Genomic DNA, 21,971 nt, shown 5'->3' with positions numbered 1-21,971 from the left:
AGCTTAATAATTAATTGTAACGTTTAAACCTCAAATACAGATTTTTGTTTCACTTTCGATGAGCCCAACTGTTCAATTTGGGTTTTTTTTTTTTTTTTAACATGCTGGAATTTCCCAAACGTGGGGTTTTCCTGCGACGGGTAATACGTTCCACATCTCTACTTTTATAGAAAAACAACTATAGGCCTATGTTTCATTCAGCGTTTCACGTAATAAGACCATACACAGAGTAAAGAAGACAATTTATAACACAAACATAAGTTCCAAATTAATCCTATAAAAATGTCACATTTTTTTTGTGGTATAATATAGTTAAAATCGTATAATAATAATAAATCAAATACCATTATATTAAATACAATTTTATCAGATAAAAATAATTGATTATATTTTCAATCATAGAAACTTTCTGGATTGGGGAACTGGACACACTTGTCCCGCTTGTAATCTGAAACCCCCTGTAAAGCAGAGGGTTTTAACTGGAGGTCACACAATGTGTCTATAGTTTTTGATGATCCAGCAAGACTATCATCTAACTCTAAGTCCCATTCCCAGTGGACTGGACTGGAGTTGCCAGGTCCTGGACCAAAAGGGAGTCTCCCGTACATTCTACTTCATCCATGAACTGCAAGCCTTCACAACCGGAGAGTATTTCCTGGGGGAGAGGAGTTGGACCCTGGGGTGCTGCAGTTGGGGCTGCCACGCCGGATGACTCCTGGAGGAGACCCACAGGAGGCATGTTGGATGGGTCATCCACACTGCTGGAGGTTGAGGGGCACCTCGGGAATAGAGAGATCCATCGCTCCAATGCTGCTGGGCTTCAAGATCCTGGAGGAGAGGGCATGTAGAGGGATTTAACAGGTCTGTCATTTCTAAGTAGGCCAAACTTAATTATAAATCCATCAATGAAAAAAAGAAAAGAACTCAGACTGATGGGTTTTCTAAAATTGTGTGGATGGATGTGCATTTTAACAATACATATAAAACACATGGACTTTGTCTGATGATATATGTGATGTCACACTATGTGACTTCCTATCTTTACAAAGTTTACATTACTTGTTTGTTGATGGCACATTACCATTGAATGATCATGTGTGAGCATGTCAGTATACATTTTACAGCAGCATATGCCTAAAACCCCCGATTTGATGTTTCTCTATGTTCTATTTGTGTATTAACTTGCTAAGACACTCAGAACAGCTCACTACAGAGACTGTACAGGTGATCTCTGATATTACAGCTCATTGTTGGTGCCTGCATTGGCCTCAGTGTGGCAGGTTTTTAAGAGACAGCTGGGTGGTCTTTAGAAGGAACACTGACTTCTGCAGTCTCATTGACAAGGTGGGAAACACTCATGCACCTCTGTCACTCTAAAATGTTATTTATGCAGCATCGTGGTGTGAAAAGACGAACCTTTGTGGGGAAAGGGCAGATCTGCCGGGTGATAAAATCTGCAGCCTCCAAACATTGTAATTAATCCAATACACATGACATTAATCTTCATTCCGCTTGTCAGTGTGAGTGCTTTCATCATCATAAACGACCTTTCACTCTCACTAATATGACAGTGTTGCATACTTATTATATTTTCTGTTTTTCTCAGCCATTCCTTCATTGCTTCGCTGCAACTTAAAAAGTTGTTTCCCCGCATTCGTTGAGCCCTGCCCCCTAAGGGCTGGTTCGAAGACAACCGGTGAGGATCTTCTGGAGGAGAGGCAATCTATGTGCTTCTCAGTGAAGCTGTCAGACACTCTCTGTGTTTGGTTGACTCACCTAGTTCATTTGACAGTCTGGAGGAAAGTAGGGCGATGTCACTTTCTTCACAAAAATATTATCTCAAGGGCTTAAGGTCAAGAAATCTGATAACCGTTGTCTGTTGTACAGGCTTTTGTGAGACTCTGGAGGAACCATCATCTTCAGAGGGAATGCCTTGAAAATCAGGGAGAAGTTTACACTCTAAAGAAGACACTGGAGGAGAAGGACAACCACTTCAGAAGGAGTGGTTGTCCTCCCTGAAGAAGGAAGTCAATCTTCTGTGTGTCTTTTGCACAGACATAGAAGAGGTATTATCACATGTACTGTACACTGTATTGAAATGATTTCCTCTCCCACAGATCCCTGTCACTTTCTTCGGAGAGCTTCAAGAGTCCTTGTCAACTAACAGCAGCAATGAACCTTGTTATTAATGATGTTGCTATGAGTTTGGAAAGACAAATATGACCAGAAGGTGGCAGTGTGTTATCAGTTTCCAAGGATAAAGCAGCAGCACCTGAATCAAAGGGATCAAAGGGAACTTGATGTTCTGTTCTCGTCACACGCATATGGAAGACATTTGCCTCCAGGGCTTTCATGTGCTCTTCAAACAAAAGGACATCTCTCTAAACCTTGAGCACAGTTGGGCCGAGATTTTTACCCCTCAAAATGTGAATAACATTCATACATCGGACTGAAGAGCCACTTTGTTTCACTTCATTCATTCTATTTGAGTCACAGAACAAATAACAGATGTGGGCAGAGACTTGTGCTGGCACACTGAATGCATTTGTACAACATTCTATTTAAATTGTACAATGAAACGGAGTTGAATGAAAAGAACATGTCAGAATAAAAAGTCTAGGGAAGCTGACAGTAGTCCCACTGCCTAACCAAGATATGAAAAATAATAAACATCTAAAAAAGGAAGAATAATAAACATATTGTTAAAGATGCTTCCTACTGAAAGGCTGAGGGAAGCAGCTGTGAAGTTAACATCTGTGTGGAAAATAGGCCACATCATATGATTCATGTCTGATCAGAAGTGCTTTCAGTTTCGGTTTTCCACCTCAGATGAAGAGACTTGCAAAGCACACTATAGAGCAGGTCATTTTGTTCTTGAAATATTATGACTTTATTCGCATTAAATCACGACCGTATTCCCGTAATATTACGGCTTTTTCCTCAAATTATTACAACTTTGGTCTCGACATCTCAGAAAACACAGCTATGGTGGAAATGTTTTGAATGTGCAGAACGTTTTGAACATGAGCAGAAATCTTGCTGAAAAACGTATGAGCTATTAAAGTCAAGGGGGTTCATAAATGAATGAAAATGGATATTATTGATGTAAAAATGGGTACATTCAAAGAGGTTACTTCCCATAACACAGGACACACAAGTAAATCATGACATGCATGTGTGTTGCACGGATAAATATTTGAAAGCAATACAGAATGTCGGAGAGCCTTACTGCTTTATATTTTTATTCATACATTGTGTTCTCCTCAGATAAATAATAACAATCCCACCATAAATCCACTCATGTTGAAATGGGTGTTTTGAGGACTTTTGATAAAGACAGATGCAACTCTACTTTCACTTAGAATGACTCGTGACTTCACTTTGACTTGAGCCTTTTGACTTGGAATAACTCCCAACGGCCAAAGATGAAAGATTATATTGTAAAAACTCTGCAGTGAATCACATGTTCTTGGCATGAGGCAATATTTTAAATCAATCCCAAAGCAGCAAATTTAATTTGCACAAGCATAAAGGTGCAGACCAGCACACAGAAAGATAATTACTTATTTAGGACTTGAAGCACAAAGTTTCAGAGTTGGACTTGACTTGACATACACACACTTGTGAAAACAATGACACTGTCATAGGTGAAGAAACCACGAACAGTGTGAATAAAAGAATCACTTAGATTTAGTCCATTGTTGATCCATCTATTATAGCACCTTGGAGAAAAATGTTCTGCTGTGAAGTGAATCCCACACTTGCTCTACGCCAGAACATCAGAAGTACAGCTTTCTGCCAGCTGACCATGAGGGAAAAGTTAGGGCCATAATGATTGAACACAGTTATGGATTTCTTCATAAAAGGCAAATTCATCTCCTACTTGTAATCAGCCGACTTGGAATCAGTCAGTGGAAACACAAGTATGTCATTTCCCTAAAATGATGCCCAAAAGGTGTCAGAATCCCAAGATGTATAAAGAGCTGAACAACAAACATGGAACAGCTGTTTACAGATTACTCGACAGGGTTTCATCTCACATGAACATCAATAAGACAAGACATCCAAGACATATAGATAGATATATAGATACAGATCACTTACTTCATTTACATGTGTCCAAGGGAGTTCAAGAGTACAGACAGAAAGGTTTTCAAAATGTTTATTTTTTGCTTTCAACAGCTCAGAGGTTGAAAGTTCTAATAATGGAGAAATAAGACAATGTTGGGGAAATAAAACAAGGGGACTTGATGTGGACATAAATCATGCATCACTGCTCACAATCCAGTTATTGATAGATTTTTGGGCGAGAACACCTTTGAGTCACACAGTTGCATGCCAGATTCATTAAATTTTGAACTTTGGCCCAAGAAAAGGACAAACACTAATATTCTTGATTAATATTCTTCCTTGGGACTGCTGTTTTTATTTTTTTTAAATGTGATCATTTGATTTAAAATACATTTATTTAGGAGTACGTTCTATGTAAGCATGATATCAGCTGAAATGTTATATTTTGACACAAGGCCCCTCAGGGACTCTTATCATTCAGTTTATTGCTTGCTTTAGTTCATGTTCTCAAAGACATTTGCAATATATCAGTAAAGCACACAATGAACCTGGAGCTTTGGAGGCACTGGAGGTTTTCTTACAGATGCATGTAAGATATTTTTGACTGCTCAGGTAATGTTAGGCTTACGTTTGTTGCCAGGAAAGTTTGATAGATTCACAAATAGTAAGGTTTCTGTCAGGCTAGCGCAGAAAAAGGGAAGAAAAGGGGAAAACATGGCTCGCAATTTTGTGCTTTAAATGCAATGACACTCATTGCTGAACAAATAAACATTATCTGCTGGAATGAACAGAGCTGAGCAGCCATGTTTCTTAGTTTGAAACAAGTCTTAATTTACCCAGAAGTCATTGAATATTAGTCCGAAAATTATAAAGAACTGGACAGCTTTGTGCAACAGATGGATTTAGACGTCTAATGGAAGTCAAATAGCTATTACATAGTCGCAGTGTTTCTTTGTGAAACCAGCCTATACACTGGAGGGGGCACTGTCTATGATGGTAAGACAAAAATTATACATATTTTTTATATTTTGGCATTTTCCAGAATCTCACATTCATCTAGAACTTTGTTGGTGCCACATCTTCCCCAAAAGCTTAAAGGTCACTCAGTCCACTGTTTGGTAATGGGCTGTGAAATTGGGACTGGTGCTTCTGGGGATTTGGGTGTTGACACAGAGAGAGGCATTTATTGGATAATTGTCAAAAGCAGCACACCAGGCACCCTTACAGGAGAGATTTTGGATTGATAGTGGGTCGACAGTAATGACCTTGTACTGTTTGTGTTTCTAATATTGCACCACTAATCTTATTTTCCTTCAGTTCCACTACTCCGTCCATATGACTTGCAATTAGATTGATTTTATTAGCGGTTGTCTTTCCTCTGAAACATTGATCTTAAGTGGCTTTTAACAAGATTCAACAGCAAATTGAAGGGTTTGTCAGTATACAGAACATTAACCAATCAGAATTGTCTACTAACATTTGCATAAATCTTCAAAGTGAATGTCCCGAAGTGAAGTCCTGAAACCTGTCCTGGCAGTTGATTTATGTGGAGTAATAAAGCATTTTGAATTCCCAATGGATACCTAGGAATGTTTGTGAATCATCCTGCATCCTGCACCAACATCCTGCAGAATGACCATAGGCTACGTATGTGACTAAAGCATTTTTCATTTTCAGAAAGTAAAACTACACAATGCAACTATGACAGCTGGATAGTTAAGTCTCCAAAAGTCCATCAAATAAAGAGGAGATTCTTGCATTAAAGTAAGTTATTGTCTCTACACTTTTCAAAGGTTTGCATAAAATTGCCAGATGTGAAAGACTCACCAGGGTGATCAGAAGAAGTTAAATAAGATTCGGGATCATAATTGTTCAGACTGTAAACATAAATCTGATTTAGTTTTCTCTTATTTTCAAAGGGAGCATTAAGCTATTATAGACCTTTCATTTCACTTCAAACACTCTTAATGTGATGAGGGTTGGATTACATAAGAAGAGGATATAAAACCATGTGCCTGCTATTTATGTACCTATGTATTTATGTATGTAAGTATCCAATAAAAATACCAAGTATTTTATCCATCCCATCACCTGATTCGCATTTTGGAGTTGGCGAGATGCCTCAAATTCCTTGAAATAACTTTTGCAGAGTAAGACAAACAATAGCTTAACTGTGGATTTTGTAAACCTGAACCTGACCTCCAGTTTCATCAACATCAGTGAGAAATGATAAAGTAAGGTAAATAAAGTACAGGTCCAACAAAAACTGCACAGGAGTCAGATTACTTTATTTATTTATATGCGTCCATTGGATCATTCTATCCTGCTGTGGCGGTAATTTATCCTCCAATGAGGAGCTTTGAAACAAATAGAATCATGTGCCCACAGAACGATGGTTTGCTGTATGTGTTCCAAAGCTGCACCTAAGGGGGAATAGTTTAGTGTTGAACACTGTCAACTGTGTGGGTTACAAAAAAACAAAACTTATAATAGAACTCTATACTATTCTAACTACATTGACTCTAATGGGTCATGTATTTCCCAATGATTTTTATGTTGATAACAACAGGAAACAAATACAAGGCACTTTTTCCTTATATCATGACACGTTCTTCTTTGAGTCCAGTATTATCAAAAGTACTGCTTTAGAAAGGAAGCTAAAATTGTTCATAGAAACGAAACGCAAGACAAATACACATAAAATAATAGGGTCAGTATTTTTTTCATTATTATCTCTGATCATGCAATGAGTGGGTGCAGGCGTCCGTGAGTGAGTGTGCAACTCTGTGTCTAATGTTGCATTCTGCTGCAGCAAACTGCATTATATTTTGGGGGGCCACTTATGGCTGCATGCTCAAGGACCTCTCTTGGTTGCAGTAACTCACACTTTCTGAAAACACCTTTTATTGCCTGTTTCAGACAGCCATCGACTGCTCGCTGACTCCTTAGTCACTACGCTTAACCAGACCCCAGCCTGCAGGGGCTGCTAGTGTTGATATAGAGTTTGTGGTGTGTTTGGCTATCAGCTAACTGAGCCAATTGCTTGCAGACATTGTCGCTTTTTGAAAATGTGAATGAAGTGTGTTGTACGATGCTTTACAACCCATTGGTTGCGTCATTACACAGCAGTGGAGATCTGCACTCTACTGAGTACACCTTTCTAGTTCAGTATCAAATTAAGTCTAATAAAGGGTTGACTTTTGTCAATCTGGAAATAGACCAGCCTGATAACAGGTCTGTTTCACAGCAGTCATTTTTACAAAGTGTTACTAACATTAAGAATGGCTCCGTTCAATTTAGATCCAGCACAGTGTCACCGTGAGCAAGCATGCACTTTGCAATACCAGGACACTGAAAATGAAGCTGCTACATGCAAGCTTTTTGTAATATTTACATCTGTGCTTTTCTCACTGTCACATGTCAAAATGTTTTTCCATTCAGTGATAGAGCGAGTCGTCCTTCATTCAGAGGATCGGTGGTTAGATCTCTGGCTCCCCTAGTCCATGTCGATGTGTCCTTGGGCAAGACACTTAATCCCAAATTGCTCCCGTTGCTGTGCCTACACATGCTGTATAAATGGGTGAATGACATATAGTGTAAAAGCACTTTGAGTGTACAAGTACACGTCCATAACAAAGAAGGCAATACTGAATCTGCTTTAAAGACCCAATCCATCCATGTCCACCCAAACAGGTGTATTCACTTATTTTTCCTGATTAGACCTAATATATTGATTTGAGTGAATCCAGCATAGCTTCACCCAACTATAACATGAGCAGAAGTCTAATCAACCTGAATAAGTGAAAACACCTGTGCGTGTGCAGGGCCTTTAAAGGATCATTCAGGATCATTTCACTGTGGGCCTTATTCTGTGGGCCGTTGAGAGGTAAGTCTGTGCTGATCTTTTGCGTAATGTCCAACTTGTACATGCTGACTCCAGAAGAATCCCACTGCTAACAGTGTGGTGTACGGCATGAAATTAGAGGAGGGAGGAGTCTCTCAGCTATGTCAGCCCTGTACTAATATCCATCATATGTACTAATATCCATTATATGAATATTAGTACTAGGAATGTTGGGAAATGTGGGCCTTCACTACAATATGATATTATAGAATATGATGCATTGCTTTAGATTTAAATCAGTATGAACTGGAGTTGAAATTAGCACAACCGTAAGCATCTATATCAGTAAATCTCATAATGCAGCAGTGATATTATTCCAACATATAATATAGTTAAACACTGACTTGGATCATTTTACTGCACAATGACTACTTATAGTTTTACATATTTATACATTTTGCTGATAATACTGACATACTTCAAAGTAAGGTTAAGTGAGGTTTTAGATGCAGGACTTTTACTTGCAGGCTTTTGTTCACGGTGTGGTGTTGGTAGAATACTTTTACTCAAGTAAAGGATGTGAGTACTTCTTACCACCAAAGGGTTCTCAGTCAGTGAACATCTGAGAATATAAAGCACGATGGGTCAGTTTGCCTCGTGCCCCAAAATCACTAAATCCCTACGTTATTACGTTTGCCCCATCTAATGTCTGTTGCCAGGGCAATTCATCTCTTGTCGTGCGTCGAGCCCGTCACGTGAGGTGCCGCGTTTCGGTCTTTGTCGTTCGTCACCCACCCATACGTCATAGGGAGAGGTACCTCCTCACAGAGAGGCTTTAAAGTAGAAGAAGTACAAACACAGATTATTCCCCCAGTTGCGCCTGGTAGTCTTGGATTCATTCAATTGACGTGAGACAGATTTTTAGGACTCATCATCATCATCATCATGAGGAAGGTAGCCGGCAGACACTTGTTGTGCTTTCTCCTACTTGCGTTCCCGCTGTCCTGGGCAGAGGACATGAAGCAAGATGTGAAGAAGAGTGAGAATAACGTAGGTGAGTATTGCACCTTTTTTTTAAATCATGTGAATCATTCAAACTGATTTGATTCGCTTCATTTAGCGCCGTGAGTCGCTAAACGGGCGTTAAAATGCTGCACCGTGCATGCAGCTCGTAATATAAAGGAGCATAACTAGTTAAATTAATACCTGCGACTGTATGGGTGCCATTTTAAAATGCATACATTACAAACACTTGTTTTGCAAAGTAATCAGTAATAACATCAAATAGGCCAAATAATTAAGAAGAGTCGGAGGTTAGTTATTGCTCATGGTTAAATTTCTATTTAAAAATATAATTTCGTAAGAAATAACGCATACAATTATCACAATTAATCTGTTCAGAGGAGGCTTTGTAATGAAGTTTAAATTCCTCACTAATGCAAACATATGAGTCCGATTATTTTTTGTCAAAGTTATCAACACCCAAAAACTTAGATATGTTGAAATCTTTTGGTTTCCAGCTTTTATTGCTATAGCTGTATACATTATTTAATTCATGAATATTTTATTATATAATCATGCATATTGTTATAATAAACCAATGTTTTTATACTTTTTTGAAGCAAAAATTTTTGAAAGCAAATCGTTGGACTGACCGATCATCAGTATTCAGATTCTTTGTGACAGCTTTAATTTGGCTAAAGCATGGTTTCATTTTGGTTTGATTCAGCTTGTTTTCTTTAGTGAGGGAGTAGTTTTAATACAGTATGAGCATGAAATGTGCAGAGTCTTTCACACTTAAAGCCCCAATCCATCATTTTTACCAGGAGTTTGAATTAAAAGTAAAAAAAACACACATACATATTCCTGTGTAATAAACCCACTTTATTGCAAACTTTAATGCCAAACCTTCAACAGCCACAGAAACTTCTAAAACTTATATTGTGTAATTGTCTTCTGTTCATTTGTACACTGAAAACACCTGTCAATTAGTTTGATGATTATGTGCAGTCCTGAGATTGGAAATGCTGTGCTGCCGGTAAACTGTTTGTTTACAGTTGGATCAGGACTTGTTCCTTTTTAAAGTAACATAACGCTATAGCTAATGTAGCAAAAGTGTTTTCAAATGGTTGATACACAGTAGATGCAGAACTTCAATGTCGTAGTAGTGTTTCTCTGGCCACCTGGTGAATGTGGGTCCAGTATTCACTCTCTCTCAGCTGTGTGTTTGATCTCCAACACCTGTTTTACACTTTACCACCCTCGTATTATGAGTGTAATTAATTTGCTATAAAAGAGACAAAATATGACTGATAACATTAAAATTATTTTAAAATTTTATATAGATGTCGCGATGATATTGTCATTGTAAAATTATTTTGGCCACAATATTGTGTAGTGAAAATCTAATGTTTCATTACAATTTGTGAAGAAGACAGATGTTGGTTTCCCAGAATATGCACTGTAAACCCGAACGTCCAAAGTAATCAAATAGATTAAGTAGTGTATACTCAAAGTTTTAGAAAAAGTTCTACTAACTTAATTATGACAAGTTGGTATAACATGTTCTTCCTTTTGAGTAATTTTAACTAATAATTTTTGATTAAATGGAACTATTTTGTGTATAAGTAAGCATAACTTAAAAACATAACTTAAGTACAACTTAATATAATTAAGTAATTACATGCTAAGAATGATAAAGTCCTGTTATTTCTATTGTTTCAAATAGGGATGATTTAAAAATAAACCCAATTTACATGCTAAAATACAATAAAATCTCAAAGTGCTTCACCAAATAAGTAAAATCGATCATAACAAATAAATTGCAATCATAGCATATTAAAACAGTAACAATTTGATTGGAGCAAATGGTCTGAAATGCATTAGACATTAGTGGAAGACAAAATGTATTTATTTCATTTATTTTTTGTATTTTTATTGTCATCAGTTTAATGTAGCCTTTATATTTTTTCTTTTTACTTAACAGGATAATTTTTAAGATCAAACTGAGTTCCTACACTGCAAGTCCACATTCTCTGTAGCTTTTTGCGACCATAATCAAAGTGCATTATGGGGATTTGGCGGGCGAAGTTGACTTTCCTCCTGTCCTGTACCCATTTCGGACCAGGCTTGGGTGGCATCGTGGGCTCAGACTGTTTTAAAGGTGAGTGAAATCATATGTGTTTATATATAAGTTGATATATGTAATGTATGAGCTATTATGCCATCACAGGGATCAACATTAAGAGCCAGTAAAAAGTTACAACGGGCCAGTGAAGTTAAGTTATGTTACAATCAGCCAGTTGCCAAACCTTGAAAAAGTAAAACAATAATTTAATTGAAATAATTTTCCAGACTTTGTTTAGCGAGCGACGTTACTACATCTGCTCCACTCGCTGAGACTTCAGTCTTCTCTGCCTGTGTCTGTCTCTCTACTTCAGTGGTGGCTGGTTTGAACTTGGAGATGCAGATGTTAGTGGCGGCTAACGTCGGCTAACGTTGGCTAACGTTAGCCGCCTTTTTCTCAGTCAAACAAGCTAGTTTAACACTAGTGGAATACTGTCCTCGGCTGTTCAGAGATGCACCATTAAGTAACGTTAGCTAAAAACTGCGGTTTAACGTTAGCTAAGCTACGTTCGTTAGCTAACTACTCTAGCTAACGAACGTAGGTTAGCGCTAGCTAACGTTACTTGACGGTGCATCTCGGAACAGCCGAGGAGCACTAAACTAGCTTGTTTGACTGAGAAAAAGGCGGCTAACAAACGTACGCTAGCTAACGTTACTTAACGGTGAATCTTAAAATCGCAGTCTTCTTTTCAGTCAAACAAGCTAGTTAAGTCAAATACTGGCCTCCCGTGCTTCTCGGCTGGTCCAGGAGTAGCGCCCGGTGTTTCTGCATCAAACTTGCCGTCACTCGCGTCTCTGTGGCATTTCTTTTGTTTTATTGCACGTCATTCTGTTCATTAATTTTTGTGTAAACCTGGAATTTCTGCACAGTTGCAGATAAAGATTAGGCTACACTATTGTTCTGAGCTAACGCCACCAAACTTCTGACAACAGGTTTTTTCAAGCTAAGTAAGTTATTCAAGACATGTATACCGTGGCAAATAAAATAGCACGTTATTGTTAGACCCTGCATGGTAAATACTAAATAGCTAGTAATTTACGGTGGTGTTATTGAGACTTGCATGTAAGCTGCATAAATGAAATGTTCAGATATGCCACCAACAAATTATTTATTGACAACTATGTTTATGTCAGTGCATTATACCAGTGGTTCCTAACCTGGGTGTCAGGACATCACAGGTTGTTGCATGGGAATCACACGTGTTGTGGGAAGAGTGCCTAAGTAAGAAATATCAAAGAACTGCACAGAAACATATTGTTTGAAGAAAAAAAAAAGACAAACTGTGATGAATAATAATTGGAATATGGCATAGCATTTGCATCTATCTAAAGCAATATATTGCTCATCTTCTATTTGCCTGTTTGATCAAAATAAAACATTTTGCCGTATTCAAGTCAACAATTCATGAATGTGTTCTGTTCATAAATACCATCTTTTCTGTTTTAAAAGTTTTAGATAAGGGTCTAAACTTTGTTATTTTTTTCTTTGCCTTTTAGGTCGCTGGTTCCAAAATGATCTGGAAGTGTAAGTTGTGCGCAGCTTCTTTCACCTCCAGAATACAGTTATTTAGACACTATAGGCTGCAGCACAGCCACTATTCCAGAATCAGCCCTCTTCCATGCCTCTACATTGATTGCATTTGCACATTTCAGACTGAGAAGAACCTGCCCTTCATTAGAAAGATGATGGAGACCACATTTCCCCTATGCCGACAGACCAGAGTGATGTCCTGCCCACCAGTGAACGAGCTCATGGACCTCTGGCCTGCTCTCAAAATAGAGTCTGAGGTAATATGGATCAACTCTCTCTTTTTAAGTGAAAATTGTGATTCTTACTCATTTGGCTGCTATTTTCTGCTTTATAAATGTGTGCTAGATTCTTCAAATTGAACTGTTTTTTTAAGTATTGCTGTATTCTCCTCCTGCTGTTATTTCAATGTAGTTGTATGCAGAGTTCCAGCGGATTACGAATCAGAACCTGCCCAACACATTCTATGCTGAGCTTGATCGTCATCTTCCTCGACTGATGACCTTATTCAGACAGAAGGCATCAAAAACTGGGAAGACAGCAGATGCTCTGGCTGAAATTTTAAAAATCCACGATGAACAGGTAAATAGATTATACCACACTTCATAGGTTGAACCGGTGGAACTTCGAACAGGTTCAATGACTCAAATGAGCTTTGTGAATTTTGCAATTAGTCCACTTTTTGTTTGCCATTTGTCTGATAGCATTAAAGATGTGAACAGGTTATTTGTGGACATATGTTCTGATTGGACTGTTTATAATCAGCTTTGCTCAGTAAACTCTTCAGTATGTACAATTCTATTTTTATCTGAATAGGAAATCCATGACATCCACACCAAGCGCACTACTGTTCTCCACGCCCTTCCTGTGTATCTGCACGAGGACGTTTCTGGATTTTTCAGAACCTGCACAGTGGGTCTCCTTAAGTCACTAACAGATTCTACTGTGTATTATGTAAACAGTTCATCAAAATACTAATATCTTTTAGGACTTACCTTTGTTTAGTCTACCCATACAGTTTTCATGTATGGTCTGTTTTCTTTCTCCTCACTACAAAGGAACTGTATTGGCAAATGATAAGATGTTCATTAAAACATTTTCCTGTAAATGTCCTTTAGCGTGGTTTCAGTCTATCTCACACCACTTAGATTCTCTGATTCGTGTGTGCAGAATATGGATCTTATGTTTTTCACCTCTTACAATGAGACCCAGGTCGCCCTTGTAAAAGAGGTATTGGTTTTCAATTGGACTTGGTTAAAGAAAGATACATTATATGTCATCCGTTCTGTTCCATGTGTTAGTTTGTGATTAGTATCTCTTTTTCATTCATTCAGGATGAGTCTGATGAGCTTGATGGTGTTGCAGTGGGCCTCCTTACTGTCATCAGTGACCATGACACAAGTCCAGTTCACTACCACCCTGTGAGAATCTCTGTCATCATTGACACTGTCAGGTTTACTACCACTTCTACTACTTCTTCTACCACTTCTATTACTACTGTTCATATTGAGTTAGTTAAACTCAATATAATTGAGGCAATCAATTGCCTCGTAAATGTTAAGTTTCGAGTCACATCTTTTTAAGTAAACAAATTCAACATGTTTGACTAATGTGTACTTAAAACAATGAAAACACAAACTAATAAACATTGAGTTTGGTTAACATGAAATAATGTGGTTGTGTACTTATTTTTTAAAGTTCTGTGAACTTATTCTAGTGGTTTGAAAACTTGAAATTTTAAGTCATAATAACTGAGAATAATTGAGTTGCCTTAACAGAAAACTGTAAGTCATATTAACTGAGCACTTTAATTTAACTGTTATCAAAAGGTACAAGTAGCAAGTCATCCAAGCTTTTAAGTTCTGGAAAATTAAAAAAAACTTCTGGAGAACTCAAAAAAATTGAGGCAATCGATTGCCTCAATTTGTTTGAGTTCTGGTAACTTATTCGGGTTTACAGTTTGTATTTTAAGAAGTCAAATGGAGATATCTAAAAAAAGGAAGATATGCACGTGGATCAGCATCAGCAGGAAGAGAGGCATGAGACACCACCAAGCTGAGGGTATTTTCTTCAAAATAACGGATGAAGCCTAAACATCTGGCCAAAGACTATATAAAGGATTGGACGGCAAGGAGCAGCAGCCGTCAGTTATAGGGCAGAGAGAAAGATGTCTGAGCCAAGAAGGAGGGTTTATGATTTGTTGCCTTTGTGAACTTGCATAGCATCTAGCCCAGTTTATGAAGGATTCGTACAAAGAATTTAAGGTGCCAGTGTCTGAGGTGAGTAGTTTGACTTTGATGAAGCTTGTTTTCGTGATGATCCAAAGAATGGCCAGCAGAGAGGAGGCGTAAAGCCAAATCATTTTTTTATATTTTGGAACACTGACAGTCTTATCTACTATTTATTTTAGCTGATAATGCTTCAAATTCAAATATTCTAATATATTATGCTAATCTGTGCAGATGATCTGGCATGGCGGATTAATTCAGGAGAGAAAAAGAAACACACTGTACTTATTGTACATACTGTTCTCAGTGCGGTTAGTTACTGTTAAGATGTACAAAAAAAGAACCATTGATTGTCATGATACATTTCCAACGTTTGGAGCTGCCTTCACCTCCAGACACCTTAAAGACAGATAATCAGAGGGGCACCAGGCCCAGACATATGTCCACCTCCTGTCTGTAAGTCTGTGCTGACCAGATGGCCCCCATTTTCATACAGACCAACAGATCACTGGAGTCCCCTTCTGCTTTAAAGACTTCACAAACGTCCTGGTCCTCAAGAAAAACCGTCCATCACAGCATTAAATGACTGCAGGCCCATTGCCCTGATGTTTGTGATCATGAAACACTGTTGTTTACCCACCTGAAGGACATCACAGGACCCATGCTGGACCCCCGGCAGTTACCAGGTGAACAGGTCAGTGGATGGTGTCCTGCAACCGTCCTAGTGAAGTTTGCAGAACACAACGGCCAACCTTGACTTTCTACATAGAAACATCAGGAGAAAGGCCCAGCAGAGGATGTACCTCCTGCACCAGTTTAAGAACTTCATCCCGCCTCAGATCTATTTCTGGACCGCCAGGACTGCAGTGAAAATCATTGGTGCCAGTATGCCCTCCATTCAGAACTTCAGAGTCAGGAAACTGGCAGGAAACATCACTGCAGACTCTTCACGCACCGGACACAAAATGTTTCAGCTGCTACGGAACACTAGACACCAAAACAACCAGACACAAAAATCTGTCATACACTGTCTATAACCCTGTAACATCCACTGTACTTTACTGTACCTGTAAATTATATCTTTCTATAGTTACACACTGTTTTTCTTCAACATGTAAATATCACCGTCAATATGAATATAAGCACGCTGTATACACTAGTGCCAAATCCAACTACCTCATGTAAAGCAACTTGTTAATCATTCCATATTTATTATTGTATCCTTTTGTACTATTGTCTCACTGTCTACTAATCGCATTCAGATGTTGTTACTTATCAGGCCAATAAATCTGGATCTGATGATCTAGGACATCTGGACATGGGGCTTTAAGGGACCACTTAGAGCCCCATGTGAAAATGTTTTACAGCAGAAATAAACATTTCTACAGCCTGGTACACAAATCGTCTTTGGTTTCTATGGCTAATTTCCCCGTTCATGACAACTTTACGGGTGGATTTTTACACAACTCACCCGTTAAAATCATATCAAGGCTTGAAGTTAAGCATAACTGAGGGTGTGGCCGTTTTGAGTGACAGGTGGGTGACGTTTCGGGTTGCTAGCTGCTAACTGTTTGCTCTGCTGCTTCACCTGGGCCCGACTCAGCTCCACCGGTGATCCACCTTTTTGCTCATCTTGAGAGTCAGTGTGTCGTCACTGTCTGGATGGCTGGGGCCACGGCCGCCCACTTTGAGCTTCAGAAGGCTCCTCAGAAACCCATGGGTGACGTCACGGAGACTACGCTATATTTTACACAGTCTATGGTTGTTAGTCTTGTACCAAAATGTTGGACGTATTATAATTTTGACCTTTTCATCAAGCGCTGGATGAAAAGTCAGGATCATCAAAGTAATGACAACTTATACTTTTGGCAACATGGATACCTTTACCAGATTTCAGACATTTCACACAAAAATACAAATGTTAACCTGCTGGTGGCGCTAGAGGGAAACTTAGGGTGTCATTAGTATTCATCCCCTGGGGACCATAAACGTCTTCACGTTTCATGGAAATTCACCTCCCTGTTATTGTGATATTCTAGTAGCAGTTGTTCAGATATTACCATAAATCATTATCTCAAAAAACGATCTTTCAACACATTTAAAATGGATTTCACTTCAGCTCTTCTATGTGAGCCAAAACCGTTTCCATCTGATTCTCACTGTTATCAGGCAAGAGTGTGAGGGAAGAGATGATGATCAATAATACATCCTCCTGCCAACTGGCTGACAAATGACGCAGAGAGGCAGGATATGTTTTGTACAACCTTATTTGATTAAGTGTTGAAAACGCTTACGTCAGGATGGCCATGGACCAAAGAAAGAAGCCAGGAAAGCAGAATATCTCGTTGCTCTCGTCCAGATGAGGCCTTACAGCCCACCTGATGACAGAGTGATCACTTGTCTCTGAAGGAGATGAACGGACGCCCAAATTGCGCGGCTGTCAGTGAGGCTTCTTTCTTGGCTTGTTTAGAGGGAAATATGGATCTACTTTAGCAATAAATTACTCACAGTAAATAAATTTCAGTTTATTAAAATCGGTGTCAGAGCGCCAAGTTCTCCGGCAATGCACTGAACCTTAAGCCTGCTCCCTGTGGGTGTTGAGTCCATATGGTGGCAACTCAACCTTATCCCATGGATGCTTGCCAGGCCACCACCACTTGCTCCCGGAGGGGATCCCGGTTTGCTTATGTCCTATCAGGGTTATCTTTCAATTTGTGGTCGAGTCATACGGGTTCTCGAATTGCTCTTTTTTTGCCTTGTGCATAGGATCTTCCAAGGCAAAAAAAGAGGCTTACTGAACCCGACAATACAGCTCCTAGGGACACATAAACCCGTTCACCACATTAAGATGCAGATTCCCAGAGGACAACGAGGAGTTTGGACATCCAATAGAAGCTCAGAGTACAATTAGTGCACCTTCACAGTAGCTAGGGACATCCGACTGTAAGACGACCCCAGGGCAGACCATAACCACCCATCTGGGATACATATTCGTATAGTATTGTATGCATGTTAACTTCTCTTTTGAGGCTAAGTGTTGTCTTGACAAACAAAAGGAGGAGGATAAACATGAAGCTTCTTTTTTTAAATTTTTTTTATGTGTGACCAGAATATCTTTCTCAAGAGGGTATGGTGACGTTTTTGTTTTTCTTCAAAACTGAATTGACATCCACTGGAAAAAAGTAGAAAAAGTAAAAAATCTGTATAATAATGGATGTATGTGGATTGTTTTTAACCATTGATTCTTCTGTTATTTCCAACTGTAGATTGGAGCCAAGCGAAGACCAGACGACTGTTTGCGAGACGAAAGATTTCTCCACCACAGGAAAGTCACACTCCTGTAAGCTTTGTTTTTTTGCCTCTTTAACTGCCTTTTTATCTCAATAAGGCCACCATGTGTTCACAAACGTATCAGTGAGGCATGCTTATGAATGCTTAAAATGACAAGAGTGTGGCTCAATTTCTCGGGAAGCTGGCAGTGTAAGTTTGCATTTCTGTGTGAATATATCTGAATTGGTGAGTTGTAATCCATAGGGTCCAGAGGGATTACTTTTCCTTTTTTTTTTGTTTCAGAAAAACAAGTCAAACGTCATGACCCCTGCCCGTCGCTGTGGCCACTTGATGGAGAGCTGCTCCACCCATGTCCCGTGCTGTGACCCCTGCGCTTCCTGCCACTGTCGACTCTTCAACACCATCTGTCACTGCTGGAGGATGAACCCCCTGTGCTTAAAGAAGACGTAGATGAAGCACAAACGCGCACATGCACAGATACAACCCAGCACCTCCATTATACAGTGACAGGCATATATAAACAAAGAAATGCACAGTTCAGATAACATTTATACTAAGACGTTTGGGAAATCATGAAAAAAAAAGTTATTTGTATTGTCTGTGGCTTCAACACTTGAAGGATGAAAGGAGAGAAGAGGATGAAATAATGAATCCTGTGTTTTTTTTGTCTTTAGTCTTCTAAGTGATAAAGATGAAAATATTCACATAAGTATATACAGAATATCCAAATACCCAACATACAGTATGTACAGTAGGTGAAGCAAAGGATGAGTGACATTGCTTTTTCATGTATGTAGACAAACACATGTAAACTACAAATTAAAAGTCTGACTTTTCTGATCCTATGTAAAATATTCCTTGGAGAACAGATGCATTGAGATCCCAAAATGTGGAATTGCTCATTATTCCCAATGCGGATTTATGAGTTAAACTTAGTTTATGTTTATGATATTAAATAAATATATCATAAACCTATATTATCCTTGTGCTTTGTACTTTTACTTAGTTGTTTTTTGAGTGGAAATGTCCTAAAATGCATACATACATAAATGTAGAATTACATGTCACTTGTATGTGGATTTATGGGAGGAAACCATGTTTAGTTTAGGAAATATGAGAGAAATCATCGAAACAAAGCAACAAAAAGAAGAAGTTATATAAAATGTTTGCTGGCCGCTGTCGTGTGGAAAAACAGGGACTAAAGCCGATGTGTGTTCTCTTCCAGGACAACTATGTGTAATGCTTCAAGATAATGCACACTAGAGATCATCATATCTTCAGAAAGTCCTAAAAAACCATGACCAATAAAATCCAATAAGACAAGCGAAGTTTTGATGAAAAGAGCCATATTAACATTATAGTAATCCATGATGAAGGGACCCATATAAATTCACTGAGCTGAATACATGTACTGTGTCTGATTATGTCACAATCAATGCTTGAATCAAAAATAGTCATGTACCTGTATATAGACAAGAGGACACGAGGAAAGGTCAGCGATTATGTCTAACATAAATGTGTGCAGGGAACATGATAAATTTCAAAAATGCCATCTTCAAAAACCACATGATCTGTGTTCTTCTGCCTGATTATGAACAGATCCATTCTCACACATGTAAAAATGTGTGAACTGACATTCATTGTCCATAAATATGGGGAGCATTTGACTATGGAAGAGCATTTAAGGTCATTTTTCATCTACCGCCTGTTATAAAACAGATGAGTTCGCTTCATTCCTTTTACCCCTGCATGATGTCGGGCCAAAGAACATCATGGCTTATGATTTATAAACTCAAACTGTTTTAAAAAAAGAGATATTTCTCCCCCTGGGCATAGAGTAGAGTACACACAAAAACATTATTAGCCTGGGTATCTATATTAAAAGTAGTTGAGAGAAGGAACTGGACACTTTTAGGGCAGCTATGGAATTTCTTGGTGTCAAAGAGGAAGGGAAAATAACCGCATGAATGTTAGTCAGAGAGGGATAATGCAGAAGTCAGTGTAAAAAAACAAACAAAGATAGACCCATTTGGGCAGAGAAATATCACTTTAAATGCACCCAGGCTGGTTGATAGCTCACTTGGCATCATGGCAGAGCTCAGTTTCAACGTGGATCATGGCTATCTGGAGGGTCTGGTTCGAGGACTGAAAGCCGGAATCCTGACTCGCTCCGACTATCACAATCTGGCTCAGTGTGACACACTTGAGGGTAAGAATGTTGTATCACACTGCCATTTTATGACACATTTTACATTAGGGAATTTAGCTTTCTGAGAAATGTATAAACTGTATGAACTGTTTAAAAAAGTTTGTGTGGAGTTGACGGGGGCTCATCTTACTTAACTTTGATCCCATTTTCAAAGGAGATCTGAATTTGCTTACCATGGAACAAGACATTCCTTTGTGGGAGACACATACAGTGCAAGTCAGTGCTGATGAAGACAAATGAGATGTTTGTGATAAGTTCTGCACTATATATTTCTTCAGGAATGTTTACTCTCCCACTCTGTTAGTTTGTCCAAACTGGACCAAGTGGTTCTTGGAAAGACTACATAATTGCAATCAACACCATCTGTGTTTGTGTATATAATCCATACGTATGTGATTTGTTCATTTTTACCAGCTGTAATGTGTTTAACAAGTTGGTCAAAAGTCAGAAAGAGCTGTGTGAATTACATACTGTATTCAGCTATTCAGCTGTTTTTTTTGTTTTGTTCCTGCAACCTAATAGGAAGCTGCTGTGGAAAAACAGAGATGATGAGTAAAAAGGGGGGTCGAGTACAGAACCTTGATGCAATGTCTTTCCTCTCCCCTTCTCAGACATGAAGCTGCATCTGCAGTGCACAGACTACGGTAAGATGCTGTCCTCATCTGAAGAGGACCTGACGGTGTCTCTGGTGGACAGCAAGTTAAGAGAAAACCTGGTGACTGAATTCAGCTGCCTTCGCTCCAATGCCCTGCCTCCACTATCAACCTTCCTTGACTATATAACGTACGCTTCATGTGTTAAGTTATAAATTACACAAAGGTCACATGAAATACTTATTTGTTTCCTGTAGTTATCTATCCATTTTTCTTGATTATCGCTAAAAGAAAACTGTGGATTATGTACATATGCATTTCTTTCCTCCATTATAATGTCCGTCACATTCAAAGAAAGCTCATTTCACTAAACTTACTGCATCTGCTACCAGTTTTTAAAAACAAAGGCATGTTTATGGCTAAATATAAAATGCCATGCAGAAAAATAAAGGGACTTACATTTACCCTGCTCTCTGCCATAGCTACAGCTACATGATCGACAATGTGGTGATGCTGATCACCGGGGCCCTGAAACAGAGAGATGTGGCAGAGCTCCTTCCGCGGTGTCACCCACTGGGAGCTTTTGACCAAATGGCAGCAGTGGGCATCGCTCGTACCCCGACTGAGCTCTACTCGGCCATCCTGGTGGACACGCCACTAGGTAGGTTCATCAAACAACCTGTGTTGAACTTCCAAAGACTGTAAACTTTAGTATGAACAGGACTAATGCCAGTCACAGAGTTGTTGCAAGTCACTAAACATAATTAACCATAACCAGTTTACAGTGAGAGTGGATTTTATTTTATGGTGGGGAGGAAACATCTCTGAAAAGTCTTTGAAGTATGGAAGCGGAAAAAAAGACGGATGAAAAAACAGCTCATGTTTAGTCAACTTAACTGACTTGAACATTAGAATCATTATCATATATTTTGACTGAAGGGCTTCTTCACACCGTTAGGTGGCTGTGAATTATTTTATGAATACGTATGGCAGAGAGAATTTAGCGTTGAGGGAACATAAGGATGAGGAACTCGAGGCTAAGGGAACATACCGCTGAGGGAACATAGGGCTAAGGGAACAT

The 21,971-nt window shown here is 38.8% G+C and overlaps 2 protein-coding genes across 2 annotated transcripts in view; both read left to right on the top strand.

Annotated features, from left to right (window-relative positions):
• Positions 1–8,762: 8,762 nt before the first annotated feature.
• Positions 8,763–18,963, top strand: asip2b (agouti signaling protein, nonagouti homolog (mouse) 2b). Its single transcript, XM_031855064.1, has 3 exons — positions 8,763–8,969; positions 18,064–18,137; positions 18,371–18,963. The coding sequence occupies exons 1-3, from the start codon at positions 8,861–8,863 to the stop codon at positions 18,536–18,538; spliced, it is 351 nt and encodes a 116-aa protein (XP_031710924.1). The 5' UTR covers positions 8,763–8,860; the 3' UTR covers positions 18,539–18,963.
• Positions 18,964–20,141: 1,178 nt separating this feature from the next.
• The window catches only part of LOC116387636 (V-type proton ATPase subunit d 1-like), a 3,743-nt gene continuing 1,913 nt past the window's right edge, over positions 20,142–21,971 (top strand). The window contains exons 1-3 of the mRNA XM_031854897.1: positions 20,142–20,297; positions 20,909–21,080; positions 21,373–21,551. Coding sequence (XP_031710757.1) covers positions 20,177–20,297; positions 20,909–21,080; positions 21,373–21,551 — 472 coding nt within the window. The 5' untranslated portion in view covers positions 20,142–20,176. The remainder of the gene's footprint in view (positions 20,298–20,908; positions 21,081–21,372; positions 21,552–21,971) is intronic.

This window comes from Anarrhichthys ocellatus, unplaced genomic scaffold, assembly GCF_004355925.1.
Source record: "Anarrhichthys ocellatus isolate YVR2014 unplaced genomic scaffold, GSC_Weel_1.0 scaffold15, whole genome shotgun sequence".
Classification (NCBI taxonomy): Eukaryota; Metazoa; Chordata; class Actinopteri; order Perciformes; family Anarhichadidae; genus Anarrhichthys; species Anarrhichthys ocellatus.
Note: the sequence above shows the minus strand (reverse complement) of the source record. Positions and strands in the feature narration are given on the sequence as shown.